At 36.8% G+C, this 27,184-nt stretch overlaps 1 protein-coding gene and 1 pseudogene across 1 annotated transcript; both read right to left on the reverse strand.

Annotated features, from left to right (window-relative positions):
- LOC146678243 (xaa-Pro dipeptidase-like) overlaps positions 1-846 on the reverse strand; it is a 38,822-nt pseudogene extending 37,976 nt beyond the window's left edge.
- A 6,927-nt stretch (positions 847-7,773) lies between these two features.
- On the reverse strand, positions 7,774-24,247 carry pepd (peptidase D). Its single transcript, XM_085422741.1, has 15 exons — positions 24,155-24,247; positions 21,949-22,132; positions 19,995-20,122; positions 19,263-19,326; positions 16,182-16,229; positions 15,779-15,840; positions 15,372-15,416; positions 14,116-14,191; positions 12,762-12,808; positions 11,844-11,912; positions 11,084-11,161; positions 10,535-10,683; positions 9,974-10,158; positions 9,012-9,203; positions 7,774-8,244 (listed from the first exon to the last, which is right to left on the reverse strand). Exons 1-15 carry the CDS (start codon positions 24,169-24,171, stop codon positions 8,116-8,118), a joined length of 1,473 nt encoding a protein of 490 aa, XP_085278867.1. The 5' UTR covers positions 24,172-24,247; the 3' UTR covers positions 7,774-8,115.
- Between the last annotated feature and the right edge of the window lie 2,937 nt (positions 24,248-27,184).

A 27,184-nucleotide genomic window follows, 5' to 3' on the forward strand; every position in this document is an offset into this window, starting at 1 on the left:
ATGGAGCACTGTAACAAAAAATAATTTCCCCCAGGGATCAATAAAGTATTCTGATTCTGATCATACAGATAAGTGATTCCTATACAATGTGCAGGTTGGTCTGCATACTTGTGACAGAGTATGGTTGATTATGAGAACTGGAGAAACTTGCAACTTGACTTTCACCAAGTGAGGTGTTTATCCACTCAAATCAAATGCACTCTGGGTGATCAGACACAACCAAGAGCAAACTCACTGCTGGCTTAAGGCCCGAGAAAGAATGAATAAAACCAAAATTACAAAGTACCTACCTGTCTAAAGAGGACATCTGCAGTACCTCTGTGCCTTTTCTCCTCCCTGCAGCACCACTACTGACTTTGGCATCACACTATCTTTGGCTTTCAGCCCCTGGCACAGTCACCATCAGTTCTCGGTAAAAAGGGCAGAGAACACCCTCAGGGTGTCATTGCCCAGCCAGTAGACAGGTCTGAAAGGACAGAAAGACAAAATATCTCAACGTGGCTCAGGGTGGAGTAGAGAAAAGGATTCATAATTGAAGTCTAAATTATAACTGTCCTGTATCAAAGAGCACAAGCCTGCAAACACAATCACCACACTGACCATGCTGCTTGCATCATTTACTTATTCTCTGATATCCTGATATTTGTATCACACAAAGATTAAACTACTTTTAGCTGCTCCCTTAAATGCGAGCGGTCACCACAGCATGCAGTTCTGCATATTTGTCTTTGCCAGACTTTTATGCAAGATGGTCCTCCTAATGCAACACCCGAGATATGATTCAGTGTTGTCTTCTGATTTTCTCACAATAGAATTTGGTTTCCCAAAGAAACCAAACCTTTCCATAATTCCATTATTAACCCTTTTATGTATGAATTATGACAACCTCAATCAGGATTTCTTAAGTATTTTTATTCATCTTTAGGCATAAAAAGATCAAAGCAAAAATACTTAAGAAAAAAAATCTGATCAAGGTTGTTAAAATTCACGCATGAAAGGGTTAAATAACAATAATTACAATAAAACACATCCTACATCTATAGTAACATACACTGCCACCAGTGGGCTGCAGGGTATGGAGTGACACATCAGTGTCCAATGTAATGGTTTATGTGCAAGTATACCATCAACACTGACACAAATACAAGAAAACAGCCTTTGAATAGCTGTCCACTGTTGTGACCACTATGCATGAAAGCGTTAATGTTAAACCTAAAATGCAGCAATCAGCCAGCTCATTAAAAACCCTGCATTATAGTATTTATGTCCACCTTGTGTCAGCAAAAGAAGTCTGAGCCATCAAGACATGTACATGCAACCTCTGAAGGTGTTTTGTGGTGGCTGCACCAAGACATTAATCCTTTGGGATCCTTTGGGTCCATAGATTGTGAGGTTAAGCTTTTAATGCAACGGCTGATTGGTGTAGATGCTATCTGATACTATCGATTCCACAGTCATAATAATATAATAATTGTATTATCTAATAAAATGTGAGGCTGTCTGTGTAATAGATAAAGTCTGGCCCAAACTTAGTCATGCAATAGGACAATGATTCCATTCACAGCATCTCAAATCTAACTGAATGGCTGAAAAAAGAAAAGAATCTGCGTGTTGCAGTTGCTCATTCAAAGCCCAAACCGCAATGTGATTGAAATGCTGAAGTGCAACTGAATCACGAAGTGTAATTAATTTTTCACACAATGCTTCTGCATTTTGGCATAGCTTTTTTTAATACATAATGAGATGGTGTAATATGTAATGTTCTATAGGTGTGAAAAGTCAAACATATATGCTGTAGTAGAGGGAACTTACTGATAAGCAACTGGTCAAAGTGGCTTATGTGGAAGTAATTTAGTGCACATTCCAGTTATAAAATACAGTTAAGTATTATTATTTTATTTATTTATTTATTTTATTAACAGGTTGTGAAATTGAAGTAATTTCACAAATGGAAGACTTGCATCAGTTGCATGTAGTTACTGTAGCATTTTTAAAGCAAAAGATGAAGTTACTCTGGGGAGTTTATATCTATATATAATTTCTATTTGGATGCACTAAAGAATAGCAGCATGTTTTTAATAGCTGTTATCTGTGTAAAATTTGTGTGACCAAGTTGTCTGATATCGAAAACAACTGCACACTTGGAGAATCAGCAGGATGGCTTCATGACTTCTCGAAAGAGGTGCAATTCAGTGCTTGCCAAACTATTTTGAATAAAATAAAGCACTTCAGTTCAAAAACAAATGAACTGCAGCTTTTTTTTAGTGTCATTTCTTTTTAAAGTTTTATCTAGAAAAACTAGCCCCCCAACCTTTATTTGGATAAGTGGATGGATAGACGGACGGATGGAAAACCTAGATAATTTCCCTCTGTGTTTACCAGCTCCTCATTTTGAATCTCTCCCTGACCAGAAAAAATGAAAGAATTCATTACACATGACCTTTATTCCAAAAGGCTAAGTCATTATTAGAAGCAACATCTGAAAACACTCCACCCATAACAATGCTGTGCGTTTTGGGGAAATTAAACGAATTTAGCAAAGCAGAGATCAGAGAACACATAAATCTCCTGAAGGATATATTCCTGCTTCTTTTAAAAATGTAAATCAACAGTCAATCCTGTAGCAAAACACGGTTGAACACATCAAACACTTTTATGGCTCTTGACACGATCGCAAAGCTGTGCATAATGATGAGCTCACACTTCATGGCGCGCCAGTGCCTTCCCAGTAGGTTCTGTTGGTAAAACACAGCACTTATTGCATATTTTCATACATACTTGTCAAGGTTTCACATGCTTCAGAACTTACAATAAAAAAAACAAATGTAATGTTTTAAAATACAATCACTGACTACTTGGCTAAATAAAAGACAGTTTATAGTGATTTTGCATTTATTGCTAAATAATAAATTTACTGTTTCATATCTGATTCATTATAAGCTATCAATGAGAACAACTTTAGGTGGAGCGATCTTTTTAAAACATTAAGATGAGCTTTGCCTTTCTACCCTCTGGAAACAGGCTGCAGGACAAAAATCCAGTTATTATCTTGAGCTAACATTGCTGCAAGCCTACGAGTTATTAAAAATTAAAGCTCGTCATGCCTAATTGCTCATCAGAAAATCAGAAATCAGCTGTGTATACCAAATAAAAACACAAAATTCCTTATTTGCGCATGCCTCACCAGTGAATGATGGTCTATGAGGACTATGAGGATGGTCTATTATGTTAATTAGGACCCAACTCCAAAATTATGTTCCTTCTCCAAAGCACTAGTAATGGATTTATTAACCTTAATAAAGCTGTAAACCCTTTATAAATGGTATGTTATTAAAAAAAAAAAACAGTGTCCCGTTTTCAAAACTTTTATTAAAGTATTTGTTAAAGAAGCTAAATTACATTTCGTTTTCCTCATGTTGTTGTTGTTGTTATTTGTGTTTTGCTCCAGTCATTCAGCATTGATTTGTAGCACAATGCCATTCATAACATTACCATGAGATGGTGCCAGAGTCAGAATAATTCACCTGGGCACCTCAAAACACATGAACTTCTTTAAATGTTACCACACCCTGGATACATATAACATTGTAAAGTCAAATGCAGCATGTGTAATTAAACTCATTTACAGTTTGTTTGTTTGTGAGCTTTAACCTGAGATTCTGACGTTTCTGACAAAATACTTTATATTTAGAAATCGATTCAGGATTTAATGAATCAATATCGCTTTATTCAAGCTAAAATTGATTTGAATCGGAAAATTGATTATTGAAACCCACCCCTAGAGATAACCCTAATCCTAACCCTAATTTATCAGAACATGTGATTGTTGTGCCCCCTAAAAAACACATACATTAAACATATTTTTTGATTGTAAAGATGCTGGGGTTGGAGTCTTCACTGATAATGACTTATAAGGATTAAAAAGAATAGACTTCACAAATAAATACAATATTTGTGTGTTAAATTGTGTGACTATACGTCTCACTGTTTAAAAAAAAAAGTAGGCCAAGAGGCACTTGGAAACACAATTTTGAGTACTAAAACAGGTGTTTATATATCTGTCTGTGGAGAGATTTTATCAGTAGCGTTCCAAACAAGCAAGATACAGTCACAAAGCTTTACACAAAGAGGGGTGTAGCTGACTTCAGAATGAAGAATGAGTACAGATATGACTATGGTCTGAGATTTCATTAGTATTGCAGTTGGTGTTACTTGTCCACGGGTGTACCTTGCCTTTCGCCCGGTGACAGCTTGGATAGATTCCAGCCCATCTGGGACCCTGAACTTGATAAGCAGTCAAGAATATGGATGGAATAATTTGTGCCCTCAACTGTAGAAGATTCGAGAGCTTATCTAATATTAGTTATGATGACATAAATAGAACATTATCGAATAACTGAATACACTAATGTTGTAGTAAAATGTCACGGTTCATGCCGTATCCTCATTTACTGCACAGGAAACTCATATCAAACTGACAGTAAAGACCAACACTGACACAGACTTACCATCAACTATTTCTCCCTGAAGTAAAGGAAAGCACATAATTATGAGCAAAAGCCACTACGATCATACTCTTGTTTTTAAGAGTGAGGCAGTTATGAAATAGTTTTGGGGAAAAAAAGTTAAGCCTTCTTTTGTACGACTTCACTAACCAGTCAAGTTATAGTTTAAATCTGTTTCTATTCCATAACATGATAAATGCCAAGAAAGCTCAAAGATAAAGCTCAAACTTTACCTTTGACTTTTAGATATAAAATATTGTCATTGTATAATTTTATCTTATTAGATATTTTTGTGAAATTTCTCAGTAGTAATATACGTATTCTTGAATTACAGCTAAAAGTATTCATCAAATGTGTGTTTATTTACATCATCCAAGGGAACATTTGTGTCACAGTTAGGACAACCCAAAAAACTAATGCTGGAGTGTAGGCGTAATAAGGTGTAGTCAAACAGATGGCAACACAGTAGCTCAGTGGTTGGTACTGTTGCCTCACAGTAAGAGAGATCATGGTTTAAACCTGGGCAGGGCAGTGTGTATGTAACATACACACATTTATAGCCTTCTTGTTGTCTTACTGACCACTTCAACCTCTTTAGACTACAAGTCACATTTTATCTATTCATTAACCAGAATTAATACAGAGCTTTACTCTGCACATTTCAAAAACTCCACCCAAGCATTAGGGAAATATGCAAACTTCACACAGTATATAACAATATATAACATGAAAGCTGCTTCTCTTTCAGACTCTGGTCGCTGAGAGTAACTGAGACACAGCTACAAATGGTTTTGCAGCACATTTTCCCTTGACTTCTGTCTCTGAATATTCATAATAATAATGCATACTTTATTGATCCCCGTGGAGAAATTACTTGTTTTTCTCTGCATTTGAGTGAAGCAGTGTGCAGCCACTGAGCAGGCGCCCGGGGAGCAGTGTGTAGGGACAGTACCTTGCTCAGGGGGTACCCATTCAGTGGATTCAAACCCCCGACCTTCCGATCATGGGGCGACCACTCTACCTACTGAGCTATCCCTGTCCAGCTATTCCAGTTCTTGATGAGAAAAGGACATTCACATTGTCACCATATTCCCTCTGACACTACACTGAGGGTGAAAAGTTCACACATTATTATCAAAATAATTTATGTTGTGATGCTGTGACCCACATTATCAGTTCCATTAACTTTGTGACAAATTGTCTTCACTGAGCAGCAACTAAAAAAGTGCAATTTAATTTTGAAAAATCAAGGTTTGACAAGTCATGAGTCAATGTTTTGACAACACTGGATCAAGCCTGAAATTAAATGTTAGCTGTATGTATTTTTTTTTTTATCTGACATTAGTAATGTAACCGAAAGGGAAAATATGCACACTGTGACACATTGCTTATTCATGCCACACAACACGCTCAGGATTGAATTGCTTGTAAAAAATTGTGTAAACGTTCCACAGAAATGCATCAATTCTACCGAACATTTAAACCAATGATCTTAGATTAAACAAATGCTTAAATCGTCCTGCAGGACATTTGCCTTGCATTTAAGTGTTTTTGATGTAATTGGTGTATGTGGTGCATATTTTGTCAGATAAGTATAACTTTGGTTGTTTTACAGTCGAAACAACAAAGGGGAAGTGGATGAATGTTTTCTGGAAATGAAGTCTATTAAAGTAATAGGTATATGTTTAGCAGCTTTTTATCCACTAGCAAAACTACAGATGGAAGCTGCTTTAGGGACACTTTACAACACAAGGTCTCATTTGAATAAGTCTTTAACATTTTCAGTGGAAATGTATTTTAATTTTTAGAAATGTTGACTTGTATACTATTTGTCAAACACTGCACTGCAGCATTTAATAGCATTAATCATAAAGTACAGTGGTGTCGTCCGCCACATGCAAACTTTAGGTTACTTGCATAATCCCGGTTCTCAGATTAGCATGAGTGAGACATCTCACTATGGGATGAGCCTCCTTGCATATTCCTCATTCCTCTTGTTCTGCCAATCCAGATTGGCTGGGGATTGCAACAATCATGTCAGGCAAAACCACCCATGCTTAAATATCTTGCGCTATTACGTATCCGTTATTCAAGATAAGCACCTCTTCTCACTTCGCCTCAACAAGAAGGGCTGTCTGGTAAGACATCTCACTCAGGCTACTTTGAGAACCATGGCTACACAAGTAACCTAAAGTTCTCATTCCTAGCATTTGTTTTGATGTCTCACTATGGGAAATGGAAATTCCCGTATTGCCAGACAAGCTTATCTCATGCAGTCACAACAATAGCCAGTATCCAAGTGAGGACCCAGTGCCCAGCACTTCTTGGGCTACACTTGGAGTGGAGATGTCTAGCCCATTAAGGCGAGAGGTGAAGACCAGCTCACTGCAATACAGATATCCTGGCTTGACACCCCTCTAAAAAGGGCCCAGATCACTGCTGAAGTGAGCCCGCAGTCACGAATATGACTGCACATTTACGCCGACATCATCCTAGTGCAAAGACAAGTGGAAGCAGACAAAAACAACAAGCATGCATGCTACAAACGTTACCCGAGTCATTTAGACAGCTGTTAGCACATGATTCTCCTTATGGGGACCTGATATGTTTAATATGCTGCTGAGAGTATAGCCCAGAAGAAGCTATAGTATAGCTTTTATTTTGGAAAGAACCATTTCTCTGTAATAAACTCTCTTTTCCAAAGATGAGTGATTTCTCGATCAGATATATATATATTTTTTAATTATTATTTTCTTGTTTCAGCAACATTAAATTTAAAAACTGTACTTTTGAGTTAAAATATATATTTATAATTTTAACAAATGACAAATTAAAAAGGCATGAAATTTTTTTTGTATCGAGAAAATATCGAACCGTGACACCAAACTATCGAATCGAACCGTGAATTTTGTGTATCGTTGCACCCTTATATACACATGTATTTCACAATACCTGTTTTACAGACCACACCATTTATGAGCACAAATGTATTTTTTACAAGGAACTGCATCACAGCTACATCAATACAGCACTAATGAAACAAACAATGTTTATTGCTGTGCTATTTCGAAATGCCGTCTTATTTGCAAATAAATCAGTGCAGTCCTACTTGCAGTAATACTTTACGAATGGTGAGTAACTGAAGTACTCATCATTCAATTTACACTAATTAGTCTTTTTTGCACTATTTCTTTGTCAAGTGTAACAATTTGTATATTTACAAATGTTTTTTTAACTGACCAATAAATGAACAAGTCTTTTACACAGCTGGAAATTAAAAGATTTATTTACGGCAATTTCAATGCAATGTTTAGAAAGAGGAACATATAAGAATATTTTTTTAAAATCAGAAATGTATTTTCCTTGGAGGCACAAAGATTTTAATGTAATACTGTATTATTGTAAAGTTTGTCAAGTAAAACTGACAGTGGCTAATGTACATCAGAACTTTAAACTTTACAAAAGCTTTATGTGATGCTGCTGATCTCGATTGCGTATCTGTTTCATGATTAAGATATGAGAGTCAAGAAATAAGTTGAGCTTTACTGATTAATGTTGATATTCCTCAGTAATCATATAGAAAACTTCAATGAAAGTTAATTTAGTTTCTTCAAACAACTGGACTGAAAGGTTTTGTGGAGTCAGCCATAAAAGCTTCAATCTCCTCAACTGTACGAGGTACACAAGTCATCAGCTCTATGCCGTCTGCTGTGACCGCGATGTCATCTTCAATGCGAACCTACAGAAAGAAGGAACAAAGTGGTTAGTGACACATGAAAATAGTCAAAAGCAGGAGGCATTCAAAGATTTGAAATGAGCTGGACCAGTTACTGAAAGTTTTTTAAATATACATTTTCATTTGCTGATTATTTTGTAGGAATACCCTAGTTTAAGACTCAAACTATCAATTTGAAATGTATTTTAGGTTGATCTGAGCTACTATACTACTTTCTTTGGAGGAATACATCCTCACATTTATTTTGCTGATTTCTCAGGATTTGTCATTAAATGGCCGTGACAGAAAATCTGTTACTCTAACATTAATTAGCCTAAACATATTTGTGATATTACTTTTCAGTTAATAGACTTTATAAATACTTGTATGACAATCTAGGTTCTATTGTGACTTTGAACTGATCAAAAATATGACACAATACCTAAAATACCATAACATTCAATAGATCTTGCAGCGTTTAATTTACATATAAAAAGTCAAAGATGGTGGGACAAGAAAAAGCACACTCTACAGACACAATTTTAGAGATAGCAGCACCTTAAATTTTAAACTGGCTGACATTTTCATGCTTAAAGTGACATTATTCAATCTTTATAGCTTTTTTCTTCAAAGTTGTACATTTGGCCTTTAGCAAATCATGAAAGAATACCAATCCTGTCAGACTGTAAACCAAGCAGAAGCTGAATTAATTTCAGTATCAGTTGGCCCTTTGTTCTGTTACCACCCTGGTCTAACATAAACAACAAAAAGAACTGTGCAAGCATACTAACCCCTCCGAAGCCACGGAAGCGAGCCAGCACTTGGTTGTTGATGAAGCAGCTCTGGGCAGGGTTAGCCAGGGCCTGGTTCAGCAGGTGGTTGATGAAGTATATGCCAGGCTCCACGGTAAGAACCATCCGTTCCTGCACCAGGCGGCCCATCCTAAGACTCTTCAATCCAGGCTCGTCAATTCGCTCGATACCCTATACAGCAGTTGACAGTAGTATTATTTAATTATTTAAATAAATGTACTTTTAAAATATGTGCAAAACTGACTAAATTGAGGTTTATCCAACTACTGTATCTGATACCATAAATAAATGCTATTATATTTTTTGTCAGTTTGCTCATCAAAGTCAAAATATTTCAGGGTTTTTCATGCAAGACTTTATGTAAAAATCATCAAAATGCTTTTTACTCAAACAAGAAGAAGAGACAGATAAGAGCCATATAACATGGAAGTTTATTAATTCATCATTTTTATATTTTCCTGTCACACTTACCAAAGTCAGTTAACAGCATTGTCATGTATCCACACACTGAGCACTGCATTCAGTGATTCCCACCCCCTCAAAGTTTAATTCTCATACTGTTGCTGTCAGCAGGGGAACATTCAGTAGTTCTACTGGAAATGCTGAGGGTTAACCAACTTCTCTATTTACATGTCAAAACTGAATATCACTACAAATTCCTCCACCACAGCGTGAAACTATCTGTGCTCAAAGTTCAGATGACATTTCATCTTCCCCTCGCTCCTGTCCTCATCCTGAACTTGTTCCTTGCAGCCTGGCCTAATTTAGTTCCTCTCTCACTTCTGCACCAATGGTCTCTTTATTACAGAGGACACATCAATATTCCAGTAACAGAAATATTTTCGTCCTCTACTGTCTTCAGACTATTACTGTCACAGAAATAACTGCTGACTAGTTGTTGTGTTGTGTGAAATTGCAGAACACAAGAGTTCTGTTCTCACCTCAGGGTAACCTCCTACATCGTGCACATCAATACCCAGCAAATGTCCAAGGCCATGGGGCATGAATACAGAGCCCAGGTGGACCTTCATCATGTCCTCCACGCTGCCAATTAGGATGCCAATCTTTACAAGTTCTTCCAGGTGAACCCTGTCAGCCACACGGTGCATGTCGGTCCACTTCACACCTTTAAAACAAGCATTTTTGTCAATGAACAACAAAGCAGTTAAAAATTTAACTATGCGTGTTATTTTAAAAGATTATTAATTTTTTAGGGACTGTAATTCACAAGGATATTATTTTCAAAGCTCCAATTGTAATGAATACTAAAGAATACTTTTGTAACTACCTAAAACACTACACGTGTAACCAGTTAAAAGACTTTACAGACAAGTATCCTCATGGTGATCAGTTATGATTTGTGCTTAAGAAAAACAGATTTCTATATCTGTAACATATTAATTAGTTTTTAACCCCTATGCTGCTATGTTTCAATAAGAACAGCAGATTCAGTTTTCTTGACATTTGCTCACTTTAATTTTAGTTCGGTAAAATAATATAACCTGGTCTGAGGGCAGCCATCACCGCACGTGAGGCTTTCAGGACGGCTTCGTAGATGGCCCTTTGGTCTGGAGTGAACTTGCCATTAGCTGGGAAGGAGCAGGTGATGTCCGAGGAGTAGCAATAGTACTCTCCACCCATATCAAAGAGACTGCAGGAGACAAAACAAATAAAAATGATTAGAGAATTATTAAAGAATTTATTTCCAACATGTTTTATGTTTGTGTCCCACATGCTTTTCGATAAAAAGAGATGCACAGAGATGGCAAAGTCACTAAAGGTCACAAGAACAGTAACCTTGATGGCATTTGCGATGGTATTTGACAAAAACTGCATGCTGGGAAATGGCTCATTTAGGAGAATCTGTACACATTTATACCTTGTAAAGCACTTTGTGATCTTTTATCTAGAAATGTGCTATATAAATAAAATTTTACTTACTTACTTACATTCTGAATTAAGATCCAGAAGAATGAGGTGGTTGTAGTCCCCCCCACTCATTAAAAAAAACAAAAAACAAAAAAAAAAAACCACAACCCATCGGTACTCACCACATATCTCCATCTGCGATTGTCTTGTCATTAGGAGCGCCAGCATGACCATAATGGAGAACAGAGGAATTATTGCCACTGGTGGGAATAAACAATGCACCAGTCACAAAACATAAATAACATTATTCTTCAAAGCAGAGAATACTTTAAAGCATCAAATGGATTCCAGTCTCTTGTTTTAAACCCCTAGTTTTAACAGGAAAAACGCTTTCATCTACAGGCCACTAATCTTTACAATGTTCATGATGCATGGCCTTTAACCCAAAAGGCCAGAACATGATTAACAGCATTTCAAAATCTTTCATCCATAATGATGCTGCTCGCTCACAGCTAAAGGGGGGATGTTAATACAGTTTTTTTTAATGAGCATAGTTTATTCTGGCCAACAAATCACCAGGGATACAGAAGAGATGCATGGAGCCTGCTCAACTGTGTCATATACCCTTGAAGGTACTGCAGGAGCATAGTTTCCTCCAATGTATCGCAATTTTGTCGAAAATTGAAGTATTTTCTTTCCCCCTAGGAGCGCTCAACTTAATAGAGGAACAGAGTATTTGGTGCTCTAATGCCTAGGGCTATGGTGTCAGGGTCAACTGCTCGATTGTATGATCAGTATGCTACGATTGCCGGTATTAAACTCTAAAGGAAAAAAGCACTACAGCAATGGTTTTCTTTCATTCATTTTTGGCACCAGGAAGAACAGACTCAATTTGATTTCTAATACCAGAAATAAAACAGGTAATGAATTGTCAATGCTCACGTTCCACAAATACAGGTGTAAGAGGTGTGGCGCATTCCTCCTTTAGTATAGCAGTAGTGCTGGAAAAGACTGCAAAGATAGAAGGAAAAAAAAAATCTAATTACCTGACAGGCTTCCTCTGCCCTTTTCCTGACTCTATGCTTTTTAAGAATTCATTCAGCACTCATTCTTTAATCATCACATGGCCAAACACATCAAACAGCTTTATGACTCTCGACAGCATTGCAGACCTGTGTAGGATGTTAAACTATTCCTCTTAAATGGCCAGCACAAATGAGCATGATGGAAAGCTACTAAGACACCAAGGGTAGTGAATACTCAGACATGAAGAAAGTAAACTGAAATATTTATACTATTACATATTTCTTGTGTTAAGCACCCATATTTTGAGTACCTCAAAACTACAACCAAGCACTGAATCTGAATTTTAATCCTATACTATGTTTGTATACCAGAAGCATGCAGTGAAGCAATATGCACACTTTCCAGTTACCGAGTAACCAGTCATTACGTTACACATCATTATTAACAAGGCCTTCAGATTTCCTACTACACTGGAGCTAATAATTCTAAGCAAGCAAAGAGGTGTGACATTTCTGTTTGTTCCATCTGTGTCACCAGGGTGTAATCTAAACTGATTTATTCATTCATCATCACCTGCTGCTAATTTTACACATCAAAGGTTTAACTAATCCAATTATAATATATAACAAACCAATTACATATCGTCAAACATAGTAAATGCATCAGCATAACATCTACCCAAATTAGTGTGGACTAAGTCCACTTGCTCAAAAATTCATTGTCATGTAAGTAAGCAAGCATAAGTAAAGTCTAAGGAATGCAGTGTGCTTCCATGTCTTGTCACCAAACACAAGTTTTTACGTCTTCATAATAATAATAAAAAAAAAACTCGACCTCTCCATTTCATATTCTTTCTTTCCGGGTTTCACATGCTTCATGATCTATGCAAAAAAGAAAAACAATATATGAGATTAGCAAGTTTGAAATCTATTTTCTAAATCCTTTTTAAATTAAATTCAAATTCCATCCTCCTTTAAAATGATCTTCAATGTCCACAGAGTGCAAGTTAAGCTTTTTTTAAACTTATTAATGTATTTTTTTGTACCTGACTGCACTGTGGCAGAAATATTTTGAATCTCTGCTGGAGGTGTGTTGGTTCCAGTTCTATCAAACTATGAAACAAATGTCCATGATCTCGTGCCATGGTTTTATCTTCCCACAATAAACCGTGAATTTAAACACAGAAAAAGCTGACTGTGTGTGATACACATGGCAGGGAAATAAAGAAACAGATGGATCTTTTCATTGCAGTAGCTAACTGCAGGGACTTTACTGGATTCTAGCCAAGCTTTGTGGTGAAATAAACATTTTAACTGAGCATCAGTTTAACTATTTTTGATAAAGTGGTTAAACATTTCTGCTGGTGTAAACAACCAGTGTGTAAACACAGCATGAGTAATGGAGGCTGAAAATCACTTTGTAATGTGCACTACGAAGGGATATGCTAAGTAATTAGGTGCTCATATTGCTTATTCTAGTTAAGCATTTGGAGCTGCTAGAGCATGTTAGTGTGCTTAAAGTTGTTATATTTAAAGATTATATGGATAAAGAATCAACTGGAAGTGCATCATAATTAATTAGTTTACTTTTAGCTCAATGTATAACCAAATGTGCTAATTTCTAATGCTGCTCTTCTTCTTTATAACACATTTAATAAATGTTCTTTACACAGTTTATGTGCAAAATACTGTATTTTGTAGAGCTGCAGTGAAGTACTACATAAAGGCATAAGGTTTTTATAAGTATGAGAGATGCTTATTAGGGAGCTTCTCTTTTTTAAACAGCAAACACGCAACACTTATTGTGAGTGACTTTAAAGGACAGATAAAATTGTGAGGTTAACTGCTGCTCAGCCCCTGAAGGTTATTTATGTTGATAGAGTCAAATCCTGTGCAGATGTAAAGTATTGCTTTAATGTTACAGCTTATTGGTCAAATGCTACCACAGTTAACTGCTCGCCTCCAAGCTACTGGAGGAAGTTAAAATCGATAGTGTTTAAACAGTTTAATGTCTTAGAGGATCCTGAGATCTTTACACCTTTGGGGGAGTTTTAAAATGTAATAAGCTTTTTGATAGTTTGCGTGTTTAATTCCATGCTCTGATTTTTTTTCCTTCCTTTTCCTTTCGTTCCATAAATATACTACTTTCAGTTTTTAAAAATCGCCTGTTTAACTGAGAGCTAACTTACCATTTTGTGGGCTTCACTGGAAACTCTGTTGGTGTAGCGCAAGACCTCCAGCTCCATATCAGTCTTAACGACACGGCTGCAAACAGAGAAGGAGTAACCAGCTGTCTCTCAGACTAAGAAAATCACATTACACATTACAGTGGATCTACAGCCATATAGTACACAGAATATAGGCCTCAGACTAAAAGAAAACTGGTGTATTTTTCTTTAACCTGTACTTTATTTTCCAAATAAGCAAACGTCCTTATTTTTATTTGAGGTAAATAGAAATTAGCTGCAATCTCAAAACTTGTAGAGACAATCAATTTTAACTAGTTTGGTACCACCAGTAAGAGCGGTAGTAGCAATGCTATCAATTTGCCCAGGGGGATTTTCATGGCAGCTATTTCGTGGACGATTCTTGTAGTATGCAAACTCAAAACTGGACTGATTCCATTCATTAATGTCATTATTAAGATGAGCAAGGACAGAAAGTTTGAAAAAGTACCCATATTTAGTGCAACATCTGTACTCTAGTGGCTGAAATAGTCATTTCTAATATACATTGCTAACATAGCAACAAGTGTAAGAATCACGTGTCGAGAAGCTTTTAGGTAATTTTAAGGTAAGTTGTATATAAATGAGATCTGTCATTTTTTGTTATTACAGTTGATGCTTTATAAGCTACTGTTGCAGAGCTACCTATAATATTTATGTCTACAATGTGAGTCTTTCACTTGAATTAAAACTTTGCTTGCTAATTTATACCATGCTGTTCTCATGTTTTGTGTGTACCTAAGATGGCTTAGTAATGAAATGAAATAAAGATTTCTATACAAATAATCCACATAAATAATCCAATGCACTTGTAACAAACAGTAACAGTAATTAAAAGGGGAAAAAAAGAGCTGTAGTGAGACGAGTGTGCAGAGGGTTCAATCAAGCCCTGCTTCCCATGAGGTGTGCCTGAAAAGCATTCCTCCTCATTTTAGAAAATGTCAATTCATCTGGAGGGTGCAAGCTCTAATGCCAAGGACAACCAGGCAAGCACGAAGTCCATTACATCCACACAATCTCACTTCTCAATTGAGAGGGGAAAAAAAGAAAGAAAAAGAAACAACCACAAGAAAAAACCCCGTTTCTGATAGCAGACACACAATTACCTCACTGGGCAGCTGTAATTGCCAAGATTTGCGAGAATCTGACTGAACAAACTCTTAGGCAAAAAGTGCTTTTTCTCAAGTGGACTTTTTCAGTGACAAATTTTAATTACTTACCAGTCCACAATGACAGGGTGTAAAAGAGTGTTGTTCACTTGGAAGCTAATCCAAGAAAGAAAAGCAAAAAGAAAAGAAATTAAATGAATATGAATATGAAGCAAATGGTTACATTTCTTTTGAAACAAGTACTTGAGCCTTTTTTAAAAGTATCTGGGGTTAGAGTAGGATGATAAAAATAGCAAATATATGCAGTTAAAAGAACAAAGACCAGTGCCAAGGACAATGCTATTATTAATCAATGAATAACAAGAAAATTTGTTTAATTGAATTATATTTGAAATTAGGTTAATCAGCAACAATAAGTATATGTAAGAGTTTTCTGCATTCTTAGTGAAAAACAGAAAAAACCCATCCACAAACAAAGTATAATTATGTTAATGCAAATTGAAGCCAATTAAACATACCGACTAATTCCATCAAAGGAGGCCTCACGGCAAGTGCTCCCACTATCTGTATTCTGTCCTCGCTGCAGAAAAAATATAAAACAGGCAAACAAGTGATCACATCACCACCGTGTGAATATAAATGTTTATACAGCTTAGTAAATATTTTCTGGTATCTAGGAGTTCATCCATTTTTAAAAGGTAACCTTTTTCAAAAACAGATTTGGTGCTACTATATAAGAGCTTAATTAAACAATTCTTTTATTTTTCATACAACTGAGGTGGGAGCCAACATAAAGCAGGGTACAGAGGGGTGATTAGGGTGAGGATGATTCAGCAAAATACTCCCATACCAGCAATATTCAATACTACTTAACAGAAGCTTAGCATTAGCTGTAATTGGGCAAGAATGAGTGAGACATACCAGTGTGAGGAGAACTGCTGGTTTTAGGTTGGACAGGACATTGGCTATCTACAGGAATGCAGACAAAAACTAATTAGACATATCATAGCATGGCAGAAATAACAAGCACAAGTTTTCCTTTGCTTTCAGGTGGCAGAATAAAGGTGACTTTGGCAGGAACCATCCTGCCTCTGTGGCTTCTCCAGCAGGACGTAAGAACAATAAAGCCTTGGATCACTGACCTGAAAGAGCTGCTTAATAAAAAGAAAAAAAGCCTTCAGGTCTGGGGACAGGGAAGAACTGAGAAGCATGTAGCACGACCTAAGGGTGAAGCTGAGGAAACACAAAGACTCCTACGGGAGTAAAATAAAGACAATCACTGGGTTTAAAGTGACAGACAGACAACCAGTGGGCAGCCTGGAGAGAGCAAATGAGCTAAACGATGTCTTCAACAGGTTTGGTTCACAGCCCTTTGCTGTCTCCTCCACACAAACTCTGGTCTCCACTCACCCTCGCTCCCCTTCTTCTCCCCAAGTGAACTCTATGGATCAGAGTTCCTAAGGCAGCTCAAATGATGTGTGCACCAAAATGCTCTACAGTGCTAGAGGAGCAGCATCAGAGCCGGAGACACCAATAAACTCAATAAACTAATTAGGAAGTCTGGCTCTATGACTGGCTGGAAAACTGGTCACACAATCTGCTATCCATCACAGATAATCCTGACCATCCTCTGCACCACTTACTGGGCAGGCAATACAACATATCTACCTGTCAGAAAAGTTTCTGCCAAATAATAATAATATCCTTAATAAAACTAAAATTCCTAAATTATTCACTCCATTGTCTTAAAACACGCTTTATCTTCAAAACCTACAATCTAGATTCTAGCAGCTCAAATTTTAGAAACTGGAATAAGACATAGTTTGAAAGGACACTCACATGAATATTGTCTGAACAGTTTTAATGGCAATGTGAGGAAATCATTCTCATTCTCAACTGTAAATTTAAAACATGAAAACATTTACCCTGTATATAGTGATGATGCATAGAGGATCTGCTCATGGTTAAAAATGCATCTATTATTTAAAAGTTAAAAAATATTGAAACAGAACACAACAGAATCATAAAAATGCCAGATACTATTAAAACACAAATTCAACAATTTAAAGGTGATTTGTGTGCATTTAAAGTAGGGTAGTGCAATGAAAAGTGTGTGTGTGCATCGATACCTCCCATGTCTGAGTGCTGCCTAAAATATTCATGACCTGATTTGGATAAGAAAGAAATATTGTTCTCTTTTTGGTTCTTCTGTAGGCAGCATTGCCATCTGAATGCTGAACACCACCAACTGCTTTTTTGTCTTTCTAGATGTCAGCCTTGGGTATTTGTAGGTAGTCGTGCAGTTTATTATTTTTTTCTAATTTTACCTACTGTGTTAAGCTGGTGTTGATTCATGGAAAACTTGGCAGATGACTTGCATCTTAACCTGTGACTAATTAGGATATCTAACGCCTCAAGCAGGTGCAGAGATGTTAAAATACCTGAAATATCATCTGAAGTATGAATCATCACTTGGACAAAATGTAAACATGGAAATTACTGTATAATTATGTGATCGTTTAAATGCTAACCTCTTAGCATTTTCTGGCTAGTGAACACTCTTATATTGTACTCTGCATATATTTTATGATTTGTTAACATGAACACCTCCAGAATAGCTCTGGTGCTGTCAATCCACCAGTACAGCTCCCCTGGGAATCTGCTGTCAACACTGATAAACATAACCATTTTTCTACTCTCTCAAAACATGCAATTACAAAGAGCCTTAACTTAAGTGCATTCCTCACACTGGGCTGTTAAATGAAGCAAACAGAAGTGCAGGTTACAAATTTAAATAAGAAAATTCAAAATGAAGCCCCCCTAAGAGTATGGGTGGTTTGGCTCTTTCTCAGTTATGCATTCTAATGAACTGTTGTACCAAATGGATTATCAGTGTAATGCTCCATGTGCTTTGGGGGAGCCAAAAGCACTGTCCACATTTTCTCAACAAGGTTAAGGACTATCCTCTGAGATTTTACACCGTCTCACACAAATAACTTTAGTTCTATCGTCCTATTATATGCAAATACAAACATGTCTCAGAAATCATTTCAAACCTTTCCATAAATATTCTATTATAATTTCAATAACTAACTATAAATCAAATAAGACCTGCACTAAAAATGTATTTGGCACATATCTTGTAGAAGGTTGTCAATAGGGGTTTAGCCAAGATGTGCAACTAGCATAGTGACGATTCTTCTTTAAAAAAAAAAAAAAATCTGTTTTAAAACACATAGCACAATTTCACAAGTTACCCTTTCTTACTTGTAGCACAGAGCAAGAGATGGCTTACATCAGCAGTATTCTCACTACTGAAAATACTGTTTAATTTAGGCTCAGATGGTGCCTGGGTAGCATGCAGGAGGCAGGATGCATAAAGGCCACCTGCTACTTGTGAATACACCTGTCTATTACCTGCGCTTTTCACACATCAGTATAATTATATGTCACACTGACTTTGTACCAGGGAGCTGAAAGGTTAGACTGTTTAATCAAAGTCCTTCTAAAAGCAAGGCTCGCTATTCATCTTGAAATGGCTCTAGGCACTTATGTGGCCAGTAATTTTGAAGCATTATGTAAATTAACTTTAATTCTAATAGTTGTCAGGGTATGTATAAAATCACCAGTAAAATCTGATCAAATGTTCTTAAAGGGTTTAGTGCTATTGCCCCAGCATAAAGTTTCAGTTTTTTCTTCCCCTGGGAAGTTACACGTGTATCGCTGCCTTTGGTCTCACAGAATTCTTCAATAAATTTGAATTCAAGATTCTTTGACTTTTCTCACTTGTAACCGTTTCTAGTTTCATGAGTGAGCCAACTGCACCTTTGCTGGGTAATGACTATAAAAGCTCAGAGCTGCAACGTATGCGAGGAAAACGGCACTAATGTCCTTTGATCCTGGTCATGGCTTTATCAATTAACATTAAAGATCAGCTACCATACAGAAAAACAGATCACACCAGAGAGGCTGGGCTGTAAAGACCAACACTGACAGACTTACGTCACAGGTGTGGTGCACCTCATCAACAGCATACTTCTCCTTGAAGTGCTCTTTGGGAAAGATCCTGTCAATAAACGAAAAACATAAAACTGATGAACAAGTGCACTAGACAAACCATACACATAAAATCAGACGAATTTTCAAAGGCTTGTCTCTTAAAACATTACTGATGGGCTATGTTACAACACACTAGCAGAAGTGCAGTATTGAGGACAGAGTTCAGAGAGGAAAGAAACTGAGCAGAACCTAGAACATTAATTGCTGATCACGTTACTTTTGAGTGAATTTTTTTTCTTAAAGAGTCATATGACAAAAGATGCTTTTAGGTTTCTAGATTAGGGAAGTGAGCATGACCATGTGAGATGGTCAGTATCGGTTATGGTGTCCAGAGTTTTCAATGATCGTCTTATACACAACCAAACAATACTATGGATAAATAAATAAATCTAGTTTAACTGAACAATTTATTCTGTAGTGAGTGAGTGATCTTGATATTATAGGGCAGCACTGCTATAGTCCAAATCACTAAGACTGAGGAGGTCTATGTATTTATAAAATGATTATATATTATATTGCATTTGACAATAAATATAATACACAATTAAATACACAAGGTTTAAAAGCTGATAACATAACTGTCAGCCCTTCCTTGAAGGTATAGCTCACTGCTATGGACTAGCGGATGCTGATGTTGGCCTTGTACACTGCTCTTTGAGGATTAGTGTGACTCACTCTCCCATCCAAGTAGCATAGCTCTCGGGCAGTTTAGGAACAAAAAGAATGGATTTCCCAGAGTCCACATCAATGGCTCCGTAGCAGTCAGCCTCAGTCACTCCAAAAGCCCAGTGGAAGAAAGACTCCTGTACAATCCAAGAATCAGTAACAGGATTAATGAACTAGCTTTGTTCAGATTATTTCATGGGAAATATAAGAGCTTTCCTTTGTCCAGCCAGTTAGGTCAAGTGACATCAAAAGTAAACCTTCAATATTCTGACTGATTTCTGTTCAAGCAAATAACAGTCTTGAGTTTGTGTTGTAGAAGAATTATATTCAAGAAAAAAAATGCAGCTAAGTTTTTTCTATGCAGTGTACAGGTTGTCCAAGATATTTGTGGCAGGGTGTGGAGAATATGCAAACAAGAAATGTTGAAACCTGACTTTGTCCAGGTCAGGTGTTTGTGCACTCAAATTGAATACACTGATTGTTCAGACAAAATGAACTACAGCTATTGATTATTTTAGAAATTAAGTTTAGATTAATTGAGTAATCTGATAAGAATACTTCTGTTTTTATTAATAAGAAATAATAAAGATTCAAAAGCAAAAGAATAATGATGATGCACAGAGATGTGGTGCAGAATATGTCGTTTGCCATTTGTTTGAAGCCAGCTCACCTCCTGCAACCACTTTTCCGAGAATACGCGCTTCTTTTGCGGTTCGGACTCCTTCTGACATTTCTTTGGAGGTGGAGGAACACCAAAGTAATTGCTTAAAGGAGCTTCTTCAACATATTTAAGAGTCCTAAACAAATGTCTAACCTCCTCCAGAAAATCTTATGTACGCAAACGCGCATTCCAACTTCTTATCTGTTGCTCGTCTTTTATTTTGATAGCCTATGCGCACCTGCAGACCACTTATGTGCACCCCTAGTTATTAACTTATGTTAATAATAATAATAATAATTCAGTGACCAGCCTAACAGCACCAGGTCAGTGGCTCAGAGTTTTATTACATTTTAATTAATATAATTTATTGAAATAAATATGGTGTAGTACACCCCATGTCCCCCTTTTAGACTCACCCCTTACTTTCTAAGGCGTCACTTCAATAGAAAGTGGGATGGCTGTAGTCAGCCTTAAGCAAGCTGCCTGACTAAAAAATAGTGTCAGACTAAGATGCATATTTATGCTTTTAATGTAAAATTATTGTAAAGCTTGGTTGTATATTTGTTGCTGTGTAAAATTCAACTCAAATTTTTAAAAAACAAGCAGATTTAAAAACAACTCACATTGGCCAACGTGCTGTGAAAAGAAAAATAAATCACAATAAATAATGGAATAGATAAGTAATAAGTAAAATACATGTTAATAGGTGCTAAACATGTGCAGTTGTGACTAAACAAGGCATAAGAGCCATACTGAGAAAATACCATGATGGGCTTTGCAGTCAAACAGAAGGCTCTTGAAATTAATTCTAAACCTCATTGGGAGTAGAGAGAAGCCGAAACCTGCTGGTGGATGGAAGGAGCTAAAAAGTCTTCAGATTTGTGCTTGTGGTTTGATGAAGATCTGATGAAGAACGTTTTTATGGCAATCCTGCTGTTTTAGACCTTAAAAACACACTTTAACTCTTAACACCTGAGTAGACTCTACATTAAACTACGACAGCATCATCTCCCCTACTTTTTGTGGAGAAAACTGGGGGTCGTTTGGGCTTAATGGTGTAATACTTTTTCTTCACACGCAAACTCCTAAATAGGTTTCTGTTGCAGTTCTGTTTTTTGTGTGAGAGAAACGTTCATGCTTACACTGATTAAACAAAGCATTGAAGCAAAGAATTTCCCTCAAGGACTTTTTGTAATCAAGTTAACCAAGGAATCTCTGCAGCTCTAAAATAAAGAGCAAACTCACTGATAGGCTGGGCTCCTTTAACGAATGAATAAATACACTACCAATACATGTACCAACCTGTCTGAAGAGGACGTCTGTGTCCGTGCAGTACCTCTGCGTCTGTTCTCCTCCCTGCAGCACCACTACTGACTTTGGCACCACACCATCTTTGGCTTTCAGCCCCTGGCACAGTCGCCGTCGGTTCTCGGCAAAAAGGGCAGCAGACACCCTCAGGGTGTCATTGCCCAGCCAGTAGACAGGTCTGAAAGGACAGGAAGACAAAATATCTCAACGTGGCTCAGGGTGGAGTAGTGGCTGGAGAAAATGATGCATAGTTGGAGTCAAAATTAGAACTGCCCTGTATCAGCGAGCACAAGACTGCAAACACAATTACTAAACTTACCACACTGTTTGCATCATTCAGCTATTCTCTCATATCCTTATATGTATATAGCAAAAATTTATTGTCATGATTCACACAGTTAATGTTGTACCACTGTGGTAGTACACAGTGGAGTCATATGTCCCAAATCTGTCTATAATTGCAGTATAAATGATCAATTCTCAATTAATGTTAGGGCAAACCAGCAGCGCTCAGACAGAACATCAAAACCCTGCCTAATACCGTGCCGGCCTCCTTGTGTCAGCAAAAGTGGTCTGAACCATCAAAACATGGACTTTGCGCCCTACAGATTGTGGTGTTGGAACTTTAATATTGTGGTTGAGGGATGAAGATTTTATCTAATAATACATCACAGTCACTATAAAAAAAGATTTATTCCAGAATAAATAGCAGGAGTAGATGACCTGCCGTGTTTTTAGTTCTATTTGGGAGTAATCCTCAGGATTTGCTCAGTACTATCAAACTTTTAAAGAGAGAGGTGAACGTTTGCCCGAACTCCCTTCGGGAAGAGTTAAGACATAAGCTACAGACAGATAGACAGCCTTGTAAGTGATAGGTCTTGGGTATAAATCTTGGTCTCTGGCTGTAGCTTGGCTGATAAGATTAAAAACCCAACATATCTGTACCAAAGGTTAATCTATAACTTCCTAGAATTTAATGGCTGATGGCTTTCAGTATCATTCCCGGTTGACTGAGTTTACTGGCTAAAGTGTGTATCTGCAACAAAATAGAGCCACTTCTATTATTGAGCAAGGCAGATAAAATCTATGAAACTGGAAGCCAACTATTCCACCCAACAAAAGCTCAGAAATAGGAATAATACCTTGTATAGTACAACTGTATCAATAATTTAAGATTAGAAAACCCTAAAATTTCTATTGATGTGCTAGATTACATAATACTGTGAGGTGTCTCATCTGCTTGTTCCACACTCTGAAAATTGCCTGGGACACTCTAGCAGAGATAACTTTATATGTGCTGACTGCAGACTTTTTCATGATTACCACAGCAGATTATTTTATTGTTTTATAATGGTTAATAAGTCAGTCTGGGTTGTTTCACAATTGCAAGAAAATTGACCTTTGCTGAGATCAGCATAATACTACAAGGTGTACAAACTCGGAACAAGAAGACTGAAATGTAAGAATTAAAATCGTTTTAACCAATTTATAGCCTATAGCCTTGTAGCTAGCTAGTTTTTTTTTTTTTTATTCATTAAAAAAACTAAAGTAATTCAAAAGTTGGTTTTCTATTTTGCTGGAATTCACAGCGTTTCTTATACAGCCCTTGAGGACAACGTTTAATTTACTATATATAGTTACTTTATATCTAACATTCTAAATAGTTGCAGTTGAAGTTGCAGACTTGTGCACAACTTTTCAAGGTACACTTGTCCCAGTTCTCCTGTGGCTTTTAGGCTGTCTCTGTGTCTTCCGTTTAATCATGTGGCTCCTTGAGCTCAGATAATGTTCCCTTTCTATGTAGTTTTACCCTGAAATATTTAGTAACTTTTTGGATTATTTTCTAATATTGATACTGATTTTAAAATACACACACGCGCACCCAACAGTTTAGGTACACACACACACACACACACACACACACACAAATCCATGCAGTAAAGCAAAAGTGCGTCATAATATTACAGACAATAGCGAAAACGTAGCTGCAAGTATCAACAGTTAAGAAGTCCCATATTTCACTAAAAAACGGGTACTTATCGCGCAGTTTGACAGTTAATAAAGGGTGTTTTTTAGCTGGCAACATATATCGCGAATACGTAAGTGAAACATGCATGCAGCAAAGCAGGTTACGCTAACACCACTCAATTAATTATTAGGCGTATAATAAATACATATTCATTAGTCAATCACAACTTACTGCGCTGCTGCAGCCATGATATTGCCAAGTGTCCGACGAATGTCACGTGGGGAGAGCAGTCACGTGAGTTTTACGTGGCGACATCAGCTGACGTGGCATGTTGTTGCATTCACGTATTCAGGAAATACGAGCACTAGCAGTCAGTGAAGTAGAATTTCAGTCTTGGCTTAAACGTTTACAACGCCCCGTAGTACAAAAACACATTACCTTAAAGACATAAAAGAAAGTCCTAAGAAGAGTCTTTATAAATGGGTCACTTCTCAAAATACTACTGTTTGTTTGATAACGTTCTGATTGTGAAATTTAAAAAAAAATCTTGTCCTTAAAATGAAAAATGATGTGTTAGAGGAATAAATATGCAATAAAATGCAACTCCTCTATAGTCGCAGAAAAAATAATTATAATAAAAAAAAATGTCGGCACACAAGTACAGAGAATATTAAAGGAATCATGTTCAATACCTCTTTTAAGACTGTTTTTGGCATATTTAATTTTTGACAATATCCTAATAAGGGTTCCTGATTTATTTATTTTAAATAAACCATATAATATTTACTGTGTGTCTGTGTATTATTTAGGCTGTGGAAGGTTTGGGGGCTATGTAGGCATCATATACAGCTCTTTATTTGTGTTTCATAGCCTAACCTCATCAAATATTGTGTTGTTTATTTGTGGCATCTTTTTGTGTGTTCAGTAACTCAAGGATGAAGTGCAGCTGAGTTGAATTCAGGTGACTGACTTTGATACATATATTTCTTTGTTTTAAGATGCTTTCGTGATCTATACACCTAAAATTGATCCTATATCTTGTCATCAATCCCTGAATAAACAACATTAATTTACCTGCAGATGAAAATTACTAATCAGTAATGTACATTTTTTTTGTGCATGACCGTTAACAAACAAAAAAATAAAACCATACTGGATAATTGGATATAGTTACAATTATTTAATATTATTATTATTATTATTATTAATAATAATATTTTTGTAGTGTGCTCTATTTGTTTAAGCTATAAGTGCTGCCATACATTAGATGGAAGAGGCATGGTGCAATTAAGACACCTGACCACACACTGACAGTAATACTAAGATTCTGCTTTCGTTTCTTCAATTTTTTTCTGTGCATAGTGTGCTGAGGAAGTGAAATTATCTACTGTCATGAATATAAATGAGCTCACACTAAGAGAATTAGAATCTACATAATCTGTAACCTACTGGGAACAAATGTGTTTATACTTAACGTGCACATGTTGCAGGACACTATCATTTAATTATTTGCTCATAAATGTTTTGCCCTTGCTCAGCGAAGAACGTTTTTTAAATTTTTTTAAAATCATAACTAGTGTACAAAACCTCATTGTTTACAAGTTAGAACTTAATTTACCAACAGCCCAAGGGTTAAGAAACTCACCAAACACTCACAGTAGCTTCAGTTCAAACAAAGTGTGAGAGAATATCTGCTTTTTAACCAATGTATTCTGTGTATCAGAATCAGAATCAGAATCAGAATCAGAATCAGAATACTTTATTGATCCCTGGGGGAAATTATTTTTTGTTACAGTGCTCCATTTTAAACCAACATTAAGACAAGACAGACAATATGCTAACTAAGAATAGTACAATATATACATATATATACATACATACATACATAAGTCACTTATAAATAAATATTTGGAAAAGAAACATGTGTAGCTGTAGCAGCAAACAGTGTGTTAAGTGGATGCGTTGTACAGGGAGATGGCCACAGGCAGGAATGATTTCCTGTGTCGTTCAGTGGTGCTTTTCGGTAATCTCAGTCTCTCACTGAACGAGCTCCTGTGACTGACCAACATGTCATGGAGTGGGTGGGAGGTGTTATCCAACATTGTCTTTATCTTGGACAGCATCCGCCTCTCCGACACCACCTTGAGGGAGTCCAGCTCCATCCCCACAACATTGCTGGCCTTACGGATCAGTTTATTAAGTCTGTTGGCATCTGCGACCCTCAGCCTGCTCCCCCAGCATGCAACAGCATAGAGGATCGCACTGGCCACCACAGACTCATAGAAAATCCTCAGCATTTTCTGGCAGATGTTGAAGGACCTCAGTCGCCTCAAAAAATAGAGACGACTCTGGCCCTTCCTGTAAAGTGCTGTGGTGTTTTTAGCCCAGTCCAGTTTATTGTCAATGTGTACTCCAAGGTATTTATAGTCCTCCACAATGTCAACACTGACCCCCTGGATTGAAACAGGGGTCAAGTGTTTCCTGGTCTTCCTGAAGTCCACGATCAGTTCCTTGGTCTTTGCCACGTTGAGCTGCAGATGATTCTGCTCACACCACGTGACAAAGGAGTCGACCACAGCCCGGTACTCTGTCTCATCATATGTATATGTTGACTTTTACATGTACTCAGCCTTCAAATAAACGCCCTCCGTTATATACATTTTACTTTTAGTTTACAGGAGAAAAAAGTTTAGCTACTATACATGAGATGTTGTTCATATCAAAATCCTAGTGTTCTCACAACAAAGTGAGATGAGGACACATAAAAACCTGGAAATATACAATATATTTCTTTTTGATTTCATTTTGCATGGAAGCATTTACAGTAGAAACAGTAGGGGGAGATGCAACTCTCTTTTAATAAAATGCAGGGGGAGTTTGAAAAATAATTATTCATCACGAGTTACTGCAGATACATGATGCGAATAACGCCAAACAATGTGTCATGGAAGACAGCATCCAGAACTAGATGACAGACTGTCAAGAGAGTTGACACACCACATGAAGCATGAACAGCTTTCACTGAGATGAAAGTTAGATGTCTGACGATAGGTTAACAAGACATTATGACTCATGTCTCTTTTTCTTGAGAAAGAAAGTTTTGAATAGCTTTATAAATGCACACACAATCAGGGCAGATAAAAGTCATTCCTCTTTATTCTTTGTTGAGTTAGTCGGGGTCATTTATAGGTGGGATAGAGAGAATGGAGCTGAGTAGTCATTGCTTTAAGTATTTGGAAATGTCATTTGGAAATGTCTAAA

Source organism: Rhamphochromis longiceps, linkage group LG1, assembly GCF_057381845.1.
Source record: "Rhamphochromis longiceps isolate RC_006_pf linkage group LG1, R_longiceps_female_GT1.1, whole genome shotgun sequence".
Taxonomy (NCBI): domain Eukaryota; kingdom Metazoa; phylum Chordata; class Actinopteri; order Cichliformes; family Cichlidae; genus Rhamphochromis; species Rhamphochromis longiceps.